Raw genomic sequence first — 15,736 nt, forward strand, 5'->3', positions numbered from 1 at the left:
TTTATAAACAATTTGTGTACTTAAAACCAAGATTATTTGTGTTTGTTTTTTTTTTTTTTTCCTTCTATAGGGTCGTCAAACATTTCATAGATTTGACAAATTCAATTCTAAGTACAATCCAGTTGGTGCCAGTGAGCTGAGGGACTTGTATTTGAAAACTGAGAACTACATTGGAGGTGAATATTTTGCTCGCATGGTCAAGGTAAATAATTTTTGTGTTTTTCCAGCTGTAGAGAAATAATGGTTAGTAAAAGATTTGTGATAACTGTATCTAGAGTTAGCAGTGTGGTTAAGTGATTCTCAAGTATTAAGCTTGCTCTACCAATTTATCAGAAAGGCCTCTGCTAAGTCGGCCACTGCTGCTTCCTAAACAATTGTTTGAGCTCTAAACTGTGTATAAGTTCAAAGCAGGGTTGTGTGCAGTTTCAAACTAATGGGGAGCTGCCAAGACTCAAATCACTGGCTTAATATTTTGTTAGGATGTAGTTGGCTGGTGCTAGTTGCTAGGGAAGGGAAGACGTAAGAAAGCACCTCTACAGAAATCTGTATCTGCACACATATGCACAGGCTTCAGATTTGCTTCTTACAACAGAAGAATTAGTTGTATTCATGAACTAAATATCAATGATTTTTAGATATATACGAGTACTTGTCTAAAATTAATAGCCTTAAAATTACTTGCTACCATGAGTTCTAGGTCAGATTCATTAATGCTCTGCTTATTTTACGCAGTCATTTATGATGGTATAAAGTATTACTGTTCTGATTTACCAGTTTTGGACATATATGTATGTCTTGCAAAAATATTTGGAATAGTTGCACAAAAATTTTGTACTTTAAATTTAGGTGTTATAGTTAGTTATACTCAAATGGCATTCTGGTAGAATATTTAAATACCTAAAATAAAGTAAAAAAAAAAAACAAACAACAACAACAAAACAAACAATGAATTAACAGACAAGCAATTCCCTTTAAGGAGTAACAGTACAAAGCTATGCCTGAGGAAAATACAGTGATGAATATACTACTAGCTGTTAATGATCTTCAGTGTCCATACTAAAGCAAATCTATTTATTGTTCAATAGGAAGTAGCCCGTGAACTAGAAGAAAGTAAATACCAATATACAGAACCCCGATTATCCATTTATGGACGGTCTCCTGATGAATGGCTGAACTTGGCAAAATGGTTCATTAAACATAAAGTTTATTCCCCAAATATGCGCTGGATAATTCAGGTTCCCAGAATCTAGTAAGTAATCACGAGTTCTTGGTAATCCTAAGAGTTTGAAATCATCCTAATGAATTTGTTTTAATTTCTGATATATTTTTTTTAAATGGCTTATGAGCTGTTCTGTAGCTCTATTTATGAGCAACAGCCTGGGAAATTTATTCTTGACCATTGCTGACAGTCTGGGGGTGGAGGAGGAGATGGGGTTTAAATGTACTCTTATGAAGCTATTCAAAACAACTGTGAAATACTTTAAAGCCTGAAGATACTAAAAACAAAAATCACAACTGGATGAAATTAAGTTGCATTTGCAGGCAGGGTAAAATGCAATTCAGTAATGAAAATAAATTAACTCTTGAATTCCGTAAGGGAGCAGAAATTGCTCTGCAAGACCATTATCATCAAACTTCCTCAAGACTAGTGACTAAATGACAGTGAACTTAGAAATGCAACCTGCATTGTTATGATTTGCAAGCTTAAATCAGTATTAGTACTGCTAAGTTTTTAAGCATCCTTTGGGACTTCAGGTCCTTTATTAAATGTGTATTTAAAACTGTGTATTGTAACTAGTACAGTCTCCCATGATGAGTTTGCCAGCCTTAATGGCTGAGCTTTGTGTTTTGAAATTGCATAGTTGGAATATGAGTAGAGAAAGAGCTGTCATAGTCTCATGTATCTCCCAGAGTGTATATCTCACTAAGGAGAAAGTTCTCTCCTTTCACAGAATCACAGAATCATCTAGGTTGATCCTCCAAGATCACCAAGTCCAACCTCTGACCTAACACTAACAAGTCCTCCACTAAACCATATCCCTAAGCTCTACATCTAAACGTCTTTTAAAGACTTCCAGGGATGGTGACTCCACCACTTCCCTGGGCAGCCCATCCCAATGCCTCACAACCCTTTCTGTAAAGAAATTCTTCCTAACATCCAACCTAAACCTGCCCTGGCGCAACTTTAGCCCATTCCCCCTCGTCCTGTCACCAGGCACGTGGGAGAACAGACCAACCCCCACCTCACTACAGCCTCCTTTAAGGTACCTGTAGAGAGCGATAAGGTCGCCCCTGAGCCTCCTCTTCTCCAGGCTGAACAAGCCCAGCTCCCTCAGCCGCTCCTCGTAGCACTTGTTCTCCAGACCTCTCACCAGCGCTTCCACTAAGTCATGCATTTAATGACTCACTGAACTACTGCCTCTCTTTTGTGAAAGCCTCACTAAACCATAACATTTTACTTTCATTTAGAGTAGTTAAAACTAGAGAACAGACTGTCATGAGGGGTGATTCCTCATCTCCCCTTTTCGTACTTGTATTGCTGTAAAGGAAAGGGTCATTGTTCTTGAGACGACATTTACCACTGCTTACTTGCACTATTTTTGGAGCACTCAGGAACTTCTGCAGAGTCTGGATGAAGCAGAATGCCAGGCAGTGCAGGAAACAAAGCACAGAAGCAATCCCTGCCCTGACATTAAACTTTGGATTTCTCAATCCTGGTAAAACTGAAGCCTTAAAATATAAACAGAAATGAAAGGAAATGTGAAAACTGATGAAAAACATAAGATGATTAAAGAATAGTCACAACTGTGTGTATTTTTTCCCCTTCAGTGATATATTTAGGACAAAAAATATTCTGCCTAGTTTTGGGAAGATGTTAGAGAACATTTTTGTACCTTTGTTTGAAGCAACAATCAATCCCAAAGACCACAAAGAACTGCACCTTTTCCTCAAATATGTAAGTATGCTCGGATATTCTGTCTTACATGAAATGGAGCCTCTCCTATTCAACACAGCTGTTGCCAGACACTAAAAGAACCTTTCTCCTACGTAGAATACTTATTTCTGTTTTAAAACAGCTCAACAGCTATTTATTTGTACTACCAGTAGTCCTCTGTATAATGAAGGACCAAAAAATGTTCACATGCTCTTGTGCAGAGGGAACTTACTGATCTGGTACATGAAGGAGCTTACCTCCTTTTTGGAGGTCAGTCTCAGAGGTGACTGAAGGGAAACAATGTGTAGATTCTGATGGGGCTCAGGAAAGATCTGGTTGACCTCATTAAGAGAGACATCTGTGAATGTATCTCAGATCAGAACTCAAGCTTTCCTGGGAGCTTCAGGCCTACAGCTGCTGTTCAAATAACAAAGCAGATGAGTTCAAAGGGTTATAATCTGTATCTATGACATTTTTTTTCTTTTCCCCTCGACCCATACTGTTGTGCCTTGTTAAGATGGAGCGCTTCTGAACACTGTAGCATCAGTGGCAGGACTCATCTTCCTGCTTAACAGGAGGAATGTGCCATGTTCATGCTTGTTCTTTATTTGTGCTTCTGCAAACCCTGCATCACAGTAGAACTAGTTTCTGGAGTGAGCGTTGCTGTTTGGGTAACATTTCAAAGAAAATATGCTATTGCTGTTGTCTGCATGGTGTGGTAGAAGGGCAGAACAGCATAACTGCTCGCATAAGGAGGGAAACTAGATGCTTTGTGCAAACAAGTCCTGAAACAAGAGTAAGTAACATCAAAGTTTACTTCTTGAAAGCACTAATTCCTGTGAATCTCATCTCCTACAGGTGACTGGCTTTGATAGTGTTGATGATGAATCCAAACATAGTGGCCATATGTTTTCTGACAAAAGCCTTAACCCTGACCTCTGGACCAGTGAGAAGAATCCCCCATATAGCTATTATTTGTATTACATGTATGTCAACATCATGTTGCTGAACAACCTTAGGAAGTAAGTAGTCATTTGCTCTCTTATGAGTTTCTGGAAAGAAAAAAACAGTTAGAATCTTGGTCTCGATTGAAGTCTGTGTCTAAATCATACATCTTTGGAAGCAAAGCTTATCTCAAACAATTTTAAAGAGTCCAAGAGGAGTACATGATTTATTCTGAAAATGTTAACTGTAGGCTTAACTTAAATGAAATACTCAGAAATTGTAAAGGCATCATGTTAATATCTTCATTTGACATTTGTGTATAAATTCCTTAAATCTGAATATACTTAAAACAAAAAAGAAAGAAATAAAAGAAACCCCACAAAACTGACTTGTTGGCCTTTGCTCAGATTCACAGTGGATTTCCAAACCTAACATACTTGTTGGTAGCTTGTTATCTCCTGCTGATTTTAGAGATACAAAGTTGTGAAATGCTAGTTTAAGGGCTGCTGCTGTTACTGAAGACAGAGGAAGCCATAAATATAAACCACACATCTGGCTAATTAACTTACACGTCCTTACTGATTCATTCAGTTTTATCCCTTTTGATACCAGTGCCTAGGCAAGTAATGCAGGGATGTATGATTCTGAGTATGAAATCATGACTGTGAAAGCAAATTTTGTCACTGGCTCAGTTAAGCCTGAAATTCAACTTGAGGTTATGTTCCTGAATTTATAGCTGATCTACACAACTGACTCAAACTGAGGCACAGGGAGGTCATCCATTGATATTACAGTATCATCACTTACCCTGCAAGGATTTGGTTCATTATTATTTATAAAACGTTGGGGAATTTTCTTATAGGAGGTACATGAACTGTCATTTTAACAAGTCTTATTTGAGTTTACAATCAAAATGTTATTTGTCCTCTCCTCTTCCCCTCTCCCACTGCTACCTTAAGCATTTCTTTCTCTATCACCCTATATAATCAAATCTCATAATAAAAACATCCACCTTAGATTGCTTTGTACTTATAACAGAAAGGCCTAGTTGTTAGATACCTGCTGAGTTGTGTCTTGTTCATTACAGAACTAAAACTAAAGTCATCCCTTCCTCCTGACTTTCTCTGCATCCTCTGTAGTGTACACATTTTGTCTTTTCAAAAACAGAGATTCTGTCAGAACTTACGCATTTCTTTTTAACCTCAAGATCATTTCAGCTACCATTTGAAAATCTCCCTAGGTAATCATAAAATCATCTTTATAGCTAGGTGAGACAATGAAACAATTCATCAACAAGTCAGTAAAACTGTTCACCCCCCTGAACCCAGTAAGTATTTGAGACATCACAGCCAGTCCATTGCAGGACTGTTTTACACTTTTTGTAATACTATCTACATCAGCAAAATTAGATTCCATCCTCAGATGCTTTTTCAAGAGAAGCATTACTGACCATCTATCCTCAAATTGCTATATTCTCCAGCAGTCCTCGTTGAAATTCTGTTTTGAACACCCCGAAGACTTGGGGTATGTGTCTGCACTGTATAAACAGGGTCCATTATAACTTAAAACAGAGCATCATTTTTAAATATTGATGATACAAATAAAATGGTTCTAGAAATTACAGTGTGAAGTCTAGCATAATAACTAAAATTCCCAGACCAACTGTTCACCCAGTAGTTAAGCAATTGCTACATGAGATGTAACTGGGGAAGGAGAGAAGGAACACACATACATCAGGTCGTGGAAGAGACTTGAATAGAGGGACCTTCCCTATTTGACAGCAGCAAAATAGGCTGATGCGTTGGCCTGATGGGATGTCGTGCCAAGCTGTATGAGAATGCATATATTAAAATTTTATTTAAAATACCACATTAATGATAATTATATACATAACAGATAGATAATAATGCATTTCTTGTTAGTGGAACTTGGTTTTAATCTCCTCAGGGAAAGAGGCATGTGTACTTTTCTGTTTCGACCTCACTGTGGAGAAGCTGGGTCTATCACACATCTTGTATCAGCCTTTCTGACAGCAGACAACATTTCTCATGGATTGCTCTTGAAGAAGGTATTGCTTGCTTGCTCATCTAAATTAATCACTATCTGCTTAGACTTCAGTCACTGGTTCAAATAGCAGTCACCAAGTTAACTTATCTGGACAGTCCCAAATTAATATTCTTAGCATGGCATAAGTTACTCTTTACTTTGATCATAAAAGAATAAGCTCAGCAGAGCTTTCTACTTCTTATTTAAGCTATAAAAATAGATATTTTACCACATGAATATTTTAAAGCTCTGTCTTTATCGGAAAGATCTGAAAGAACTGTTCTTATATGTCAAGGGCTTGGTGACACCTACTTCTGGTTACTCTACGCAGAACTTAAGTTATAGTGGAAAAAAACTACTTTAGGTTGTTATTACTCCTTGTTTTAGATCTTAGAATTATTTAAGAAAAGCTCTAGTATTTTTCTGCACAGGGACAAAGCTCATTTTCCCTGACTAACATCCCTGTGCTTCAGCATTCATAAGGTTTTGATTATTTATATCTAGAGTAATTGGGATCATTTGATCATGAAATTTAACATAGCAGTATAACATGGCAATTTTGTATATACAGCTTGACTGCTGTGGCTAGGACAGACATTTCTGGCATATCCATAAATACCCATCATACAACTCCTCATCCCCAGGCCACTGTTTTGTAATTAAAATAATTTGTCAGTAGGTGGCAGACATGAAACATGAGTGTTGTAATTCTTCTGAAAATTTTCTCATAAATCGAATTTTCTGGTTAGTGTTAGAAAACTCTCTCTGTATTTTACAATGTATCCAAGAATAAAGAATAGTTTTGTCTAAAACCATGTCTGACGTTATCCTCTGAACCACTGATTCCTAAAATGAGACCCAGACATAGTAGTACTAAGGCTGTACATGACCCAGAGTATTCTTCTCTTCACTCTCCTGCTCAGCTTGGGGGGAAAACCTGGCAGAACAGATAGATAATAATAATGAAGGTGCTTGTTAGATTCACTGGTTGCTTGAGCCAGAAATAGTAATAAATAAAGACGAGGTGAGCACAGATTATTTATAGTATGTGCACAGCAACATGTAATGTCTAATAAATCACAATTATTTTTGCTCCTCAAATTGGACTGCAGTTTTGAAAATAATGAATGGCTTAGCAGTTTTGATATATGTGATGTTATTTGTGACTTCAAGCTTGTGGGGCAGGTACGTTGTTAGTATCAAATGCAGCACCCTTAATAGTCATACACACTTTCTAATTATTTTTAAATACAAGGCTGCAGTTTTTTTTTTTTTTGAGGAACATAAATTATTTTTATAAAGATCAGTAACAATTTACAATTCAGATTCTTAAAGTATTTTCAGAGTTTAGTGTCAACATAAATGTTTTGATCTTCATCCTCCCACTGTAATATTGTTTCCATTTTCCCTAATGGAGATGTTTTTTTTTCCCCACTGTCCCATAATACCACTCAATGTTGACTGTTTTTGTTTGTTTGTTTTTGTAGAGTCCTGTCCTCCAGTATCTTTATTATCTTGCACAAATACCCATTGCCATGTCTCCACTTAGTAACAACAGCCTGTTCCTGGAGTACTCAAAAAATCCACTACGGGAATTTCTACATAAGGGACTTCATGTCTCTCTCTCTACAGATGATCCTATGCAGTTTCATTATACAAAGGTAAGAATTGCAAAAATCACTTGTCTTCAGATTTGGCAACAGTGTACCTCATAGGCCCAGAATGACCTGAAAGCTGTTTTATACCATTGCTTAGGATATAAAGTTCCATGTCTTTCCGTCACTTCATTCATTATTCTTCCTCATTCTCAGTCTACTGCTCACTATTAGGTTTCAGAGGGAAATGTCTAATTTCCTAATTATGTTTCTTTTGTACTCTTGCCTCTCCAGTGTTGGCTGTTGAAGTATAGAATGAAGGATGAGGCTGGAGGGAGGTTTGAGCCTTCATAAACAATCCTCTAGAGTGCCAGGAAAGTCCAGTTTCCTTACTAATAAATCTGGGGAAGTACATTACTAAAACACCATGTGGAGTTTCTGACGATCACATAAGCTCTTTGCTCAGTGAACTGAAACTGAGTTTTGCCCTTGGGTGGCCTGGCAGGGCGGAAATGCCTGGTCACTGGTTGTTTTGATGCCCCAATTTTGTCATCAGCGCAGACCTGAGTCACGCTGTGCCTTACAATGACCCATACGTTGCTCAACTGTCAGTCTTCTGAGGGTGATCCAAGCTCTGCTGTGCTTCACGCAGGCTTGCTTCTTGCCCATGATATACATGCCTCTGCTAGAAGAGACAGAGAGGTGGGAGCTTTCTGCATGGATGTAACGCAACACAGTCTGTGTTGCAACACGTGATGTGGGACATCCTTAGATGTGAGAGCCCACTAGAGCCAGACCCAACACCCTTGTTGTAGGGGAGGTTAGAAGTGAGAAATTGCCCTGTCTGTCTATGTAGCATATTCACTAAAGATTTAAGCCTAGATCCTCCAAGATTTCTATATTCCCCAGAATCTCATTTGAAATTGTCTAATAAATGCCTTTGAGGATCTGGACTACAGGCTGCAATTTCTTAGGCTAAAATAACTCGATACCCAGTGCCTATTATTTAACAATCACCCTTGGAAAATTTTAAATAAACAATCCTCTTTGTTAATAGTTGTGATGTTAATGTATTAAACCTGTAAGTTTTCACAGCTATCTAAACAGCATGTATAAATTCCTTAATTAGTAATGACTGCATATCCGCATTTACATTTTATTTGCATTATTTATCGTTTGATACTAAACATATTTTGGTGATACAGGAAGCTCTCATGGAGGAATATGCTATTGCAGCCCAGGTGTGGAAACTAAGTACCTGTGACTTGTGTGAAATAGCAAGAAACAGCGTGTTACAGAGTGGATTGTCAGATAAGGTAATTGTGGCTATCTTTTGTGAATATTAGGGTGAGTAGGAAGTGAGAAGCCAGTAGTCTGAAAATTAAATAGCAGGTTTTTATGTGATGTACTTGTAATACATCCCTATCCTCTTTTACTGAAATATTTGCAAAATATCTATGTAGTCTCACATTTAAAAAGTATTGAAGTTGTATTTTTCCTCATTAGCTTTGTTTTGGAATCCCCCCCAATGTGCAGAGACTAGGTACCTGTTTATACTCAGGTCTCGCTCTACTCCCAAAACTTTAATCCTTTAATCCAGTATCCCTCTGCAAGTAATTTTATACATGTCTTGCAATAAGTAAAAGTAAACTGCCTGTCATTAAGCAAGACTTGTTTTTAGCTAGTAGTGAGTATTACATGAAATGTTCTGTTTCAGACAGGCAGTCACATTACGTTAAATCCCCTTCTTGCTTTAAAATTCTATAAATCCATGGCATGCTCTTTAAGACTTAGTTTAGAACATCCTCTCTTTTGCATCCCTTTCAGACACTTCTTTCAAGGAACAAGTATGTGAAGGGGCTTTGCAAGTATATTCTGTTGTGTCTTCCAGTATTCTCTAGTGACAACTACTGATCTTCCTCTTGTGCAAACTTTTAACAAAAGAAACCTAAGCCTCTCTTTTTTGACTTCTCACTTGAAAGATATAGTAGTGAAGACTAAACACTAGTACAAAGGGTTTTAGCAAGCCAAACTAAATGTGCTGCTGACAGTAAATTATATGTATAAATGTTGACTTTAAAATCTCCAGAAGTGGTTAAGACCCTGATGTAAAGGTCAACGGCCAGCTGGTTAAAGTTGCTTCTTCCACTTGTACTGGAATTGTTCAACTATATATTCAGTTATGCAATAAATCACAACAGTTGAACTGATTTTTCTTCCTTTATGTTTAATCATGTTCACAGGAAAAACAGAAATTCTTAGGGTTGAACTATTGTAAAGAAGGACCAGAGGGAAATGACATTCGAAAGACAAATGTTGCACAGATCCGGATGGCTTTCAGGTATGAGACACTGTGCAATGAACTTAGCTTACTGTCTGATGCTATGAGAACAGAAGAGATTTCTACTCTGTCAAAGTAGTTACAAACTCAAAGAAGCCAGAACATTTCATTCCCAAGCAGGATGAGATGCTAATTGAATCATCTGTTGTTGATGCTACCAAGACACAACTGAACAGTATGGAGAAAAATAGAGTAGCTATGGAAGGCAAACAGCATTTGCTGCTTTCTTTTACAGCATTATTCTCACTGCAAAAATTTCAGTTTCTACAAACAGTAGGGTTTCTAAGACTGCTGTAAATATTAGATGCAAACTCAGAATTATGTATAATTTGTTTCGTACAGTCCTAACTGCATTATATTGTAGCTTGCAAAACTGCAGAGATTATAGATAATGCATCTGTAAGATGCATCATAGGATACTGCAGATGCTGACAGAATACATGTACATGCACCTGTTTTTGTCCTGCAAATCTCAGTAGCAATCATGGCATTTACCAATTGGAAGTTTAAATTTCCCTTTTACTCACTAGCAGATTGTATGTTGTGTATAATTTAGAGGCTACCCTCTCATTCTGGAATGTGTCCTGACACAACTTTTACCTTAATGTTTCACCAGTTAAATTGGAAAACAAGAAAAAGCAAAATTTGGTAGTCACATTTAGTGACAAATTAATTGTTTCCTGTTGTCATGTAGGATATCTGTGAAGAACAGCAGATTAATGCTCTTTAATCTAATAGGTAGAAAACATGGTGTCAAAATTGTCACTACTGTACATTGTAATAAGAAGTGTAATTACATTATGAAAACTTCGTCTTGTAAGTTGAGAACACTTTTTTATTGCTTTGTAATCAGAATATGTGGGTATGCCAGTTCCAATTACTTGAAAATTTATGCAGATAATTTTGGTTGCATGTAATGAGAAATTTTTTACTTGAACAAAGGAACTGTTCTTACAAATCAGTGGTAGAAACTTCAGTCCTGGGTTCTGATCCTACTTCTGATGTCTTCTTACAAATTTGTGTTAGTTTTTACTTTAGTCAATTACAGAGTTGAATGAGAAGTCAAACGATTTATACAGAGCTACCCCACTTTGAAAGAGGTCATTTCAAATGTGAACTTACTATTTATGACAGAGTGGTTAGTAAAATAAATACAGCTACTGCAGTATTTATCACTTTGATTCTTTTTGATTCTTTTTTCTATTTGAACATCCTTCTTAAGACAAAGCTTCACTCAGAAAGGAGTAGAAGTAATATTACAAGGTAGTATCTCCATATAGTAGAAATTACAGGTAGTTTCACACCAAAAAGGATTTCAAGGCTAGGGGCAAACAGAGGATGTAGATGCCTGTAAATTCAATATTACACTACTTCATCTGAAGGCCTGTAGTCCATAAGCTAAGATCCTCAGCCTACAGTTAGAGACCTGGATATCTAAAACAATAAACTGGGAGGTTAGGCATCTTAGAACAGTAATTCAGAACTAATGTGTAAAAAGCAAATAACTAAACTTAGTCAATTAAGCCTTAATAGACCTAGAACCTTGCAAGCTTTTACCACATCAAATATCTCATGCCACTCAAGTTTCTTGGGCCAGGCCCTTTTCTTGGACACCTACATCCTTCCTTTCAGGAGCTGATCAAGTCTTACTTTCCCTTGTAAATGCAGACAGAAGGTGTGTTGGTGGTAATACCTAAACTAAACAACCCAATGGTATAAACATATGTATTTATTGAAGACAGGCTCCACAGGCTGTAGGATCTGAAAGCAATACCTTCAAAGACAATGTCTTTTTTTTTTCCTATGTACCTACTGTCCTGAATGGTGATTACAGGAAAATAGCCAAGTGAGGGAAGGAAGAATTCCCTCTCATGGCCTGTAACTGTACAGACCCGTAAGAGCCCCTTAAGAGAAATTAACCTGAAAAAAGACTCTTAGGAAGCAGCCTGGAACTAAGGCTGCTGCAGGGTGCCCTGGGGAACAGGAACAGGCTTTGTGTCATTCAGGGAGCTGCAGTGTTGGCAGGGATAGAAGATGAATTCTTTGTCCAAAATATGGTTGCAGGCAGGTGGCAGAATTGTCCTGAGCTCTTCAGCCATTTAGCCTAAGGTCTCATTGTTCCACTAGTGCCATATGTTTTTTTTTAAATTCCTCATGCAGCTAGCACTGCAAACCAGTGCTATATTGTTCAACTGTGTAACGTGACGTTGTTCTCTTAATCAACAATACCTATTGGCCTCTGTTAGAAATTTCTAGAAGCTCACTTAACAGATGTGGAAGGATGTGGAACTCGTGGAACAGGTCCAGAGGAGGGCCACTTAGATGATCGGAGGGCTGGAGCACCGCTCCTATGCAGGAAGGCTGAGGGAACTGGGCTTGTTTAGCTTGGAGAAGAGAAGGCTCCAGGGAGACTTCATTGCGGCCTTCCAGTACTTGAAGGGAGCATCTAAACAGGAGGGGGAATGCCTGGTTACATGTGTTGGTAGTGATACGTCAAAGGAGAGTGGTTTTTAAGAACGATGGGAGATTTAGGTTAGAAATTAGGAGGAAGTTTTTCACTCAGAGGGTGGTGAGACACTGGAACAGTTTGCCCAGGGAGGTTGTGGATGCCCCATCCCTGGAGGTATTCAAGGCCAGGCTGGATGCAGCTCTGGGCAGCCTGCTCTAGTGGCTGGCAACCCTGTCTAGACAAGGGAGGTTGAAACTAGATGGTCTTTAAGGTCCTTTTCAACCCAGGCCATTCTATGATTCTATCATAATGCATTATCAGGATTCAAGAGTGTAATTTTCTTACAATGGTCTGAGTGGTTACAACCTTTTTTTGGTACCTTTTGGTAAAATGCAGAAGTCTTGTCTTCATTAGTACAACACCCTAATATTATAAACATAACATTGTTTACTTGAGAAAAGCAAGCGTATCCACTCTGATTCAGCAACGTGTTTTGTTTAACAAATTTAACTTTCAAGTATTTTTCATCTCAGAATCATTGTTTTACTTGAGCTGCTTCACCTAAGTATTGCTGTTACAGCTTCTTTTGTCATTTTTTTATTTTTTTTTTTGTTTTAGTTTTCTTGGCATTATACTATTGTATGTTCTACTACATGTTCTGCTTCCCTGACCTCAGAAACATCTGGTTCTAACATGGTGGTAGCTTTTCAAGACAAAACAATAAAAAAAATCAAAAGACAAAACTATTTGAATCTTTCAGTATTCATTGTTAAGAGACACTAATGTGGATTTTTGACAATGGTCATTTGTGTGTTATTATTACCACACACTCTCCTTTCAGTGCATTCTTGGGTGATGCTTTTAAGCGTAAATTGAGCTAATAGTGTTATATTTAGGAAAACCAATGTGCATCCTTCCAGGCATCCATTACTACATCTCTTCTTGTCATCTTTCAATTTGGAAAAGGTTACCGATCCTCATGTTCCAGACCTTGAGTGCTTTTTTTTTAAATTGCAGTTTTGTACTAGTGTGTTGGCTATTTCAAATAACCTTGCAATATTAGGATATGTATGTAATGAAGGGCAGATCCGGCGTTGGAGCGTTAATGTCATCTGAATTACTGTTGGACACATTTACTCAAATGTGAGCCTACTCAAATGAAATTGCTGAAGTAATTTCTTCCCAGACAGTGTTGAGATCCAACCTGGTTACACCACTGTTTACCTTACCCAGACAGAAAACAGAAGGGGACTAGAAGAACATCACTGTGGGTGGTGATTTGGTAGGGCGGGGGAGTGCTTCAGAATGGGAGAACAGCCTATTTTCTCATCATCTCATTGGTGTTAAGATTCAAACATTATTCAAGACTTCCTTAAATCTGGTAGCTCAGAGTATTTTACACTGTCACCTAAAATGGTTAATTATGGTTATTTGGTATTTAAAACATATCCATATGAACTACTTCTAGTGATGCTCTTCCATTTTCTTAAAGAACTTTAGCAGATTTAAGGCACTTACTCTGCTACCGGGTAATGCAAGTCTTTCTTCATACCAGACCTATCTTACTTTCTCATGTATGTTACTGCTCTTTACTTGTGGCTAAACCTTTCCACTCTGGTTGCCTTGTTAACATTTTGGCATGAAAAACGGGGGTAAAGCAAGGGATGTCTGTGAGAACTGCTTTTTCGTTCTGTGCCTGGGTTAAATGATGTTTATCTTTGGTTCTCGTGGAGGCATTAAACATTATATTAATAAATAAATGAAAAAATCTGGATAGTATTTTTGTGTGTGTGCGCCTCTCAATAAAATTGTGGCTACTGAAAATCTTTGCATTTAAGTATAACTAAAAAACTGTAATGTAACTGTTAGCATTACAGAAGATGAAACCAAAGATAAAGGATTACCACAGCATGAAAATTGGGAAAACAAAAACAAAAAACACAAAACAGCAGCGATAGATACAGATAATAATAAGCATTACTTAGAAAAGGAAGCAAATGTTTAGCTCATTTAAAGCAACCCAGTGTTAATGAAAACCAGTTATGTTGATTTGTCCCAGCAGAAGACCTGGCATTACATCCCAAGGTGAAACTGTATTGCAGGGCTACCAACACTGTATCTTGTCTCCGTGCTCATCCAAAGTGGAAATCTGGGTGGGGCATACTGCAGCTCTTCTGATACTGGAGCCTCAGCTTAGTGCTAAAGTATGAGTCAAAACAACTGAATTTGGGAGCAGGAAAGCAGTTCTGAAACCCACAGATGAAACAATTTAAGCACACAGAACAGTCTTATCTGACCAAAAAATAAAAATAAAAAAAATCAACCAACAAAACCAAGAAGTTTATAAGTGACAAACTGAAATAAATAGTTAATAGCAACATAAAGATTCTGCTGCAGTAAAGATGACTCCTGAGGGAAAGAGTTTAACACAAATCAGTTTTTTCAGTAGAAAATAAAGATTTTGCAGAGGAAAATTAAAATGTGTCTCTCTGTACAAACCCTTTGTTGCTTTTTTTGAACAAGCTGGTGTGCATTAAGCACAAGAGTAGCAAATTGGGAACATATGTAACTGAATAATATTTCTCTCCTATACGTCTCAAAACACGAAATACCAACATTAAGCATATGTACTATGTATATATATGTACTTAGTAAGTGTGAAAAACAACACTGCTAATGCATTAAGCATTAACTATGGCTAAGAAGTATCCTCCCACATGAAAAAACACTTTTTTTAAGGTGTGTTACAAAGTGTGGATGCATCCATTAGTGTGGATGCATAGACTTCTGTACCAAAACCCTACCTTGTTCTACACACAAGCGAACTCCTGAAAGGGAAGTTTCTGGCTAACTTTAGGTTCATTCATAAAAATACTGTGTATTTCCAAATATATTAAATAAATAATTTGAATCAAAGAGAAGTGCTCATTTGATTACCTGTTGAATAGCATTCTTCACACCACCAGCCTTCACATGGGGCACAGTTCCATCCACATTCCCCAAACACTTTTTTTTTTTTTTTTAAAAAAAAAAAAACTTCACACCTATGCAGCTTATGCACAGAGCTCAATATTTTACCCTCAATAGCTAGGTTAGCAAGGTAAGCAGTCACCCACCTCCTAATGCATGAATGGACATCTCAGATAATAAAAGCGAAGAACTTGTCAAATCCATTACAGAAGTAACATTGATAAGAACAAGGCTAATTTACAGCAAATTGCGTATCTGGTGACAGAGCTCTGGGGTTACTTGAGAAGACCAGTGTATCAGTCACATTACTTTCAGCTACATGGAGCAATAGGAAAAGAAGTCTTTAAGGTATGTTGCTGTATGATAAAAATGAGGCTTTAGAAGACAAGCATCTGAAGAGATGACTAGAAAAAAATCAGTTTTCTAACAATTTTTAAGAAATGCGCATAGGCAGA

At 37.4% G+C, this 15,736-nt stretch overlaps 1 protein-coding gene across 2 annotated transcripts in view; it reads left to right on the forward strand.

The window, feature by feature from the left end:
• Positions 1-12,261, forward strand: part of AMPD3 (adenosine monophosphate deaminase 3) — a 32,323-nt gene extending 20,062 nt beyond the window's left edge. For both annotated transcript variants that reach the window (XM_032188298.1, XM_032188297.1), the window contains exons 8-15: positions 71-202; positions 1,086-1,249; positions 2,830-2,956; positions 3,794-3,957; positions 5,828-5,948; positions 7,414-7,587; positions 8,727-8,837; positions 9,765-12,261. In XM_032188298.1, the coding sequence (XP_032044189.1) occupies positions 71-202; positions 1,086-1,249; positions 2,830-2,956; positions 3,794-3,957; positions 5,828-5,948; positions 7,414-7,587; positions 8,727-8,837; positions 9,765-9,941 (1,170 nt within the window). In that variant the 3' untranslated portion in view covers positions 9,942-12,261. The remainder of the gene's footprint in view (positions 1-70; positions 203-1,085; positions 1,250-2,829; positions 2,957-3,793; positions 3,958-5,827; positions 5,949-7,413; positions 7,588-8,726; positions 8,838-9,764) is intronic.
• Positions 12,262-15,736: the final 3,475 nt, after the last annotated feature.

Source organism: Aythya fuligula, chromosome 5 (genome assembly GCF_009819795.1).
Source record: "Aythya fuligula isolate bAytFul2 chromosome 5, bAytFul2.pri, whole genome shotgun sequence".
NCBI lineage: Eukaryota > Metazoa > Chordata > Aves > Anseriformes > Anatidae > Aythya > Aythya fuligula.